This window comes from Salvelinus sp. IW2-2015, linkage group LG13 (genome assembly GCF_002910315.2).
Source record: "Salvelinus sp. IW2-2015 linkage group LG13, ASM291031v2, whole genome shotgun sequence".
Lineage (NCBI taxonomy): Eukaryota > Metazoa > Chordata > Actinopteri > Salmoniformes > Salmonidae > Salvelinus > Salvelinus sp. IW2-2015.
The window spans coordinates 27,784,084-27,791,740 of NC_036853.1; the positions used below are offsets into that span (position 1 = coordinate 27,784,084).

The following is a 7,657-nucleotide window of genomic DNA, read 5'->3' on the forward strand; positions in this document are numbered from 1 at the left end:
AGAGAGCATCCTGACTGGTTGCATCAGTGCCTGGTATGGCAACTGCTCGGCCTCCGACCACAAGGCAATACAGAGGGTAGTGGGTACGGCCCAGTACATCACCGGGCCAACTTCCTGCCATCCTGGAACTCTATACCAGGCAGTGTCAGAGGAAGGCCCTAAAAATTGTCAAAGACTCTAGCCACCCTAGTCATAGACTGTTCTCTCTACTATTCGCACGGCAATCGTACCGGAGCGCCTAGTCTAGGTCCAAGATGCTTCTAAACATCTCCCCCCCCCCAAGCCATAAGACTGTTAACAGCTAATCAAAAAGCTACCCAGACTATTTGCATTACTATTCTATGCTGCTGCTACTCTCTTTTTTTATCTATGCATAGTCACTTTAATATCCCTACCTACATGTACATATTACCTCAATTACCATGAAACTGGTGCCCCCGCACATTGACTCTGTACCGGTACCCCTGTATATAGCCCCGCTATTGTTATTTACTGCTGCTCTTTAATTATTTGTTATTTTTATCTCTTACTTTTTGGGGGGGTATTTTCTTAAAACTGTGTTGTTGGTTAAGCTTGTGAGTAAGCATTTCACTGTAAGGTCTACACCTGTTGTATTCGGCACATGTGACAAATACAATTGGATTGGATTGATTGGATTTACTGTAGCTCTATGCTACTCTCCCATTAGAGCAGAAAGCAATTTCTTCAAGAGTTCACTTCAAATGTTAACTCATAAAAAAAGCTGGGGCCCAATGCAGAACCTGCAATTTCAGAAAAGGTACCTTTTTTTTACCCCTACTACTCAGGCAGACTTGTGAATTACTTGACTCAAGTGTTTGTTTCTAAAAAAAGAAACTGTGAACATCTAAGCCGTAATAAAGCAGCGCCAGCATGAGTGGTAAAAAAACACACAAAAAAACGAATTTAGCCATACAATCAGTATCTTAATGCCCTGGCCAGACCTTTTCATCACACTCTGGATTAGAGACAGACACACACCACACACCACACACACACACACACACACACACCACACACCACACCACACACACACACACACACACACCACACACACACCACACACACACACACACACACACACACCACACACACAACACACACACACCACACACCAACAAGAGCCAGAGTAAACATCAGAGCCAAAGCCAAACTTATCCTAGTATTCCTCTGGTGACAGAAGTAACTACATAGGTTAACAGGGTAAAGATGTTGACGCATAAGAGGGGGGATGTGTGTGCATAGCATACGTGTGTTTGTCCATCAGGGGATTCATTATTTGGTATGAGAGACTACATATCTATGTTTGAGTATGGATGGATTGAGGCCTTAGCAGAGCCTGAATGTTATGACAATACAGATATCGTGAGATATGCTCAGGCTTACCCAAAAGGACAGCGTGTTACACTCACATGCATGCACCCATGCACGCACACACACTAATGCTCACTCCATTGCACACACACATTGGTTTTACTATCCAAGTGGGGACCAAAACATCTATTCTCATTCTAAATCTTATTTTCCCTAAACCTAACCTAACCAAGCCCTAACCTTAAACCCCTAACCCCTAGCCCACACTACGCAGGTGGGAGAACCCTGAAGATATGGACTTGGATGAGGTGAGTGCGTGTGTGTGTGTGCGTGTGTTAACAGCACCTTCTCTGGGCGCAGACCAAAAAAATCGCTTTCTTCCATAGCACCAAGCCCATTAAATATGAAGCATCTTTAAATCTCCTCATATATTTTGTCTCTAACCCCCCCCCCAAAAACAAAGAACAAGACGATATCGACAGATCATGCTGTGAATTGCTGATTACAGAATTCTCAGCTTTCACTACACGTGTAAATTGCCCTTTTTGCCCTTAACAGTTTGTCTTTGCTGTGCAAGATGGTGATTTCCATTTAAAAAAATAAGCTTTTTATTTTTCATTTCAAGTTTTGCTTCTCCTGAGTGTTTGAGGCACTTAAAACACTCCTAAATAGCTGCTCTTAGCATTTCTGTTGCTTTGTTTTATTAATGTGGACCTTTTGGGCTTCAATATCTTTCTCGTGAGTTTGCTTTCTCTCAATCTACTGTCGTCTGCAGAAAAAGTGCAGCCTCTTGAATATCAAAGAAAACCATAGAGCGCGTTAAGTAAATATGCCTGCATCCAAAGCATCTTTGAGACAGCAAGATCTGCTTTCTCATTGTCAAAGCCTTTTCTTTCTCTGCAATCTAAATCATTGCTATTGCTGCAGTTTTATAGACTAGAGAAACTGTATTTTCTGCATGAAATGGGTTGGTTAAAGTTGTATTGAAGAGCGGAGAAGAGGAACAAGGTTATAGGGGTGGTTCACATAAAAATGTAATGTTGACTTTCTAGGAACCAGTAGAACTGTAGAATACTTCAGACATTCTCTTTGAATACTGTTTGTCTGGTTATTGTACTACCTTGACCGGTAAGTGCTTGCAATGCAGTAGACCCTGCTAGAGTTGAGATAGAAGCAGACCAACAGATACAGACAGATAGACAGAGTAAGATGCTCACTGAAGAGGCAGGTGGAGAAGAAATTTGTCAAACAATCTACAAAGACACAAATCTACCTACCCCCTCTTTCCATCAGAGGGAGTGAATTAATGATACCTCATACACACAGACAGGAACACACACACACACACGCACACAGGAACATCCTCACAACTCACACACACACACACACACACACACACACACACAACCACACACACACACACACACACAACACACACCACACACAACACACACACACACACACACACACACACACACACACACACACACACACACACCACACACACACACAACACCACTCCGCACACAACGGGAACACACTCCTGAGACTGTCTAAATAAAGGCTATGACCTCTCACCACAGCTGTAGGTCAGAAAGAGGTGCGAGTGGCGAGAGAGACAAGAGAGGAGCAGCCCACTGTGGACAAGTGTGAAACCTCGCTGCAGGACCAAGATGTTATAAAACTTGAATTACTCTATGCATCATTTGCAGTATAAGATTTTAACCCACCTGTGAGCCTAGAAGRACAATTCATTGTAGSCTATGGGCGCAGTTTATGAACACATATTTATTTGATGTGAACAGTATGTGTGTTCTATATTACTGACTATGTAGTTTCTACACAATAAAAACAAAACCCCAAACTGGACAGATAGARAATAAAGTTAAGTGCCTTGCTCAAAGCCACAATGGTAGGAGATTGTGTATCTTTGAGCCTTCGCTCCAATTGGCACCCTATTTCCGARATAGTGCACATACAGAATGGCGCTGTTTGGGATGCAGATAAGTATTTCTRTCTGATGTCATGTCAGCTCCTGGAGGCTAGTTCTGACCAGAGCCTGAAGAGGAGACAGACCCAAGAGTTCCTCAGACCCTACATCGCTGCCAAGATGGACGCTCTGCCAGACACCTTCCCTCTAGGCGACGAGAAGCAGTACAACGGCTTCTACAACAAGCCTCTACCGGGCCAGCAGCAGTACCTCTGTTTCGTACTAGCTGCCCTCAAAGACCACGGATCTGTAAGTGAAACAACCACTTCTCCCTATCCATAGATACTGTAGTCCTGTCACATAACACAACTTCCATACAGTATTACCATCCCCGAGATACATGTACATCCAATGTAGAATCAAACTTAAAAGACTAGCACTGTTAATACAACAGTAAGGATATGTCATATACTGTAAATGCACCTTGAGTCTACCATGCATATTCTACACAGTGCAACCTGCCAATTATTATATTTTAGTACAATCTTTTTTTTGTGTGTGTGATATTCCTCCCGTCTCTCAGTGACATAGCTATGTAACAGATGAGCCAAGACTTACGCTGGTGTCGCCATGCCACAAGCTGCACGAAGCAGCAGCACTGTATGTCTCACGTCTGTGTAGTGAGTCATGGTTACGTGTGCTGCACGTGTCACAGGGAAACTGTGAACCCATGTCGTCAGAGTTCACTCAGTGTGACCGTAATTGGTTTCCTCTTTAGAAGATGCACTCGCTGGTGTCCTTGGTCTTCACTGCAGAAGTTCAGACAGCTCCTCAGCCTCAAAACATGTCTCCCCTATCTATTTACTGTACATACAGTGCACTTGGAAAGTATTCAGACCCCTTGACTTTTTCCACGTTTTGTTACATTCCAGACTTATTCTAAAAATTGATTTAATTGTTGTTTTTTTTCTCATCAATCTACACACAATATCCATAATGACAAAGCAAAAACCTTTTTTTTTTTAATGTTTGCAAAAAATAATAATTTTGAAATATCACCTACAGAAGTATTCAGACCCTTTACTCAGTACTTTGTTGAAGCACCGTTGGCAGTGTTTACAGCCTCGAGTCTTCTTGAGTATGACTCTTCAAGCTTGGCTCACCTGTATTTGGGGAGTTTCTCCCATTTTTCTCTGCAGATCCTCTCAAGCTCTGTCAGATTGACAGTGTCGCTACACAGCTGCCTTTCCAAATCATGTCCAATCAATTGAATTTACCACAGGTGGACTCCAATTAAGTTGTAGGAACATCTCAAGGATGATCCATGGAAACAGGATGCACCTGAGCCCAATTTRGAGTCTCGTAGCAAAGAGTCTGAATACTTATGTCAATAAGTTTTTTTTTTTTTATGTATATGCAAAAATGTCTAAAAACCTGTTTTCGCTTTGTCATTATGGGGTATTGTGTGTAGATTGATGAGGAACAAAAATGTATGCAATCAATTTTCGAATAAGAGTATAACGTAACAAAATGTGGAAAACGTCAAGGGGTCCGAATACTTTCTGAATGCACTGTATACTGCATGAGGAAATAATGGCATGGTTGATAAAAATAAAAAACATTAATTGATTTTACAACCATTGGACCACCAACTCTCGACAGTGCCAGCCCATTGCTATGTCTTTCTTCATCTTCTGGTTAGCAATACATTGTGGAGAGTGTATTGTGTTTTTGTTAAGCTAGAACACAGTTATTTCTCTTTAGCAGAGTGACAGACAGACACATAACAGATCTGTGACCCAGTAAAGTGAATTATTATTGAATCTAAGTCATGCCTGGCCAGAAAAAAATAGCAGGCTAATCACATTCATTGGAAAACACGGAAGTGAGCTCAGCTTTATAGTTATGGCAGGGTTGATGGCAGGATGGAGGAAGGAGGAGGAGAGAGGAGGAGGAGGGAGGCGGGAGACTGGAGCAAAAGGGCACTGCAGCTTTATGTGGCTCCAATAGCTGGTAAACATAGCCTGGAAGTGTGAAATTGGATAAAAGAAACAAGCCATATAAACAGTGTGATCACTTACAGCAGGGAAGAGAGGGAGATATGGAGAGAGGGAGGAGAGGAGGAGGAGAGAGGGAGGAGAGGAGGGAGCATTAGAGAGAAAAGGTGTCAGTTTCATCTGAGGGGACTGGAGAGAACCGAATGGGAGTGATGGAGGGGTGAAAAGAGTGAGGGGTACAGAGAGAGAGATAAGTCTGATGGAGGAATGGAGAGTGGTAGAGGGAGCCTTGGGGAAATAATATACAGTACTAAGAGAAGAGGAATGCAGTAAAGGTGTTATGGATGAGATTTCCTTTTTTTATGGGAGATTTTATGGATGAAAAAGAGAGTTGTTTAAATGACACAGAGGGAGGCAGAGAGACAGAGACAGAGTGAAAATAGGGAGATGGACAGAGACAAATAGAGGAAGAGACAGATTGAAAGAACGAGAGAGAGACAGGACGAAAGAGAGAGACCGAGACACAGACAGAGAGAGGTCGTAGCCTGGGGATTAAGGGAGGGGGGAGTGGGGGGTCCTGGAGCTCTGCCCTCACCTCAGACACACCCAGAGGGGATCGTTGTCAATATGTTCAAATATCATCTTAGTGTTTAATGTTGCACTGCACTGACATGTCATTGCCAATGACTTTTTAGGATCTATCTGCAAAATTATGATTCTGAGATAAATGGCTTCAAAGTTCCAAACCCTCAATTATTGAATCTAAGAATTTATCAACATGAACTGGGGTATTTAGAGTACTTTATACCGCAGAGTTGGTGAATACTCGTTTCTGATTGGCCAGAAGGGCGTTCTAAAATAGCGATCATGACGCAATAAGCGCCTACACACACAGACCATACTTGCTACAGAGTTACATAAAGCTCAACCAACAACCGCACAAACCCGAAATTGGAGACATTCTAAACGCAGATCCAAAGAGGAAGAACMTAGCTAGCTAGCATTMATTTGTTGTTGCAGAGACATYTTTTAMTGGAGCATCTGATGACCTAACGTGGTGAGTGATGAACATGAATGTCTTTGGTCCGTACTGATGCAGTCATGACGCAAGTGGTGCTATGTCAATAACAAGGCTGTGTCAATAAATACATTTTGACAAAAATGCAGATAGAAACTTATAGTCCCAAGCTCTTGAAAATGTGTCACTTATTACTTCCAATGMGCTGTCGTGAGAATGATTATTGAGAGACCTCTTAACCTTTTACTGCATGGMGCTGAATCAGGGTCACAATGAGTGTTTCTTGGTAGTCTTAAACAAATCTACTTTGAAACAAAAGTATACGCATCACACACATTTAGGTGACGACTAAACCAAAAAGCAGACCTGATTCTTCCATTGGAATTTGGTGGTGCTTTTAGGTGGTTGAAAGCACAGTGATTGCARGTTGGGAATTCAACAAACCTSTGGCTGTCTTTTTGAGTGGGTGAATATACARACTGTAGGTTGAAATCTCATTGATCCACATCTCAACCAAATATTACCCAAATGCTCATGTTTCAATGATGTGTTGTGCCCAGAGGGAAGCCTGATTGTGGGAGAAACAATGGAAAAAATAAGACTATTCGCCCTATGCACTCCTCAGTCTTCTCTCCTTCCCTTCCCTTCCCCGCATCAGCTCTGCTTTTCACTCACTTTATTATCTCTCCAATACACAGCATTCCCATGCTGCATTTGTAAATGTAGAGGCGCTGGCAGTACATTATTCACTCACTCTATGGGCTGCGTTTCTATCAGATAGTGCTTCTCAAATTGATCACTCCCAAAGTTTCCCCCCTCTCTGAGAATATCTAAATGTCCTCTTTTGTTTGGGCTTCCATCCACTCTGTCTAAGAGGCGTGACTGCTGCCATTTTTCAAATAAAGTTTTGTGCTGCACTTTGCCAAAAGTATAAGAATGAGCTACGGAGAAGAGAGAGAGAAGAGGAGCCTGGGAGAGAGAGAATAGAGAGACCGAGACAGAAGAGGGAGAGACGAGGAGCCTGGGAGAGAGAGAATAGAGAGACCGAGACAGAAGAGGGAGAGACGAGCCTGGAAGCGATGGAGAGAGAAAGAGGAAGCAGAGAAATGAGCAGAGAAATGAACATGAACAGTTCTCAGAGATGTCAGGCTATTCATGGCTGTTTCTGTCATTGAGTCGATCAAGATCCCAGGTCTTTCTCAGCAGGTATCAGAATCTGGGATGCACCATGACCTTTTGACCTTGAACCTTTGTGCAAAGGCTTTTGGCCCATATGAGTCCTTCATTTATGCAGGATATGACTGCAACCATCTGCACAATATCAGATGCCAATTTATGCTGTGGTGAAACATTCAGAGAGGACTCGACATAACTCTTGTT

General features: G+C 42.7%; 1 protein-coding gene across 1 annotated transcript in view; it reads left to right on the top strand.

The window, feature by feature from the left end:
- ptprfa (protein tyrosine phosphatase receptor type Fa) overlaps positions 1-7,657 on the top strand; it is a 461,575-nt gene that overhangs the window by 404,965 nt on the left and 48,953 nt on the right. The window contains exons 23-24 of the mRNA XM_070446207.1: positions 1,594-1,640; positions 3,365-3,571. Coding sequence (XP_070302308.1) covers positions 1,594-1,640; positions 3,365-3,571 — 254 coding nt within the window. The remainder of the gene's footprint in view (positions 1-1,593; positions 1,641-3,364; positions 3,572-7,657) is intronic.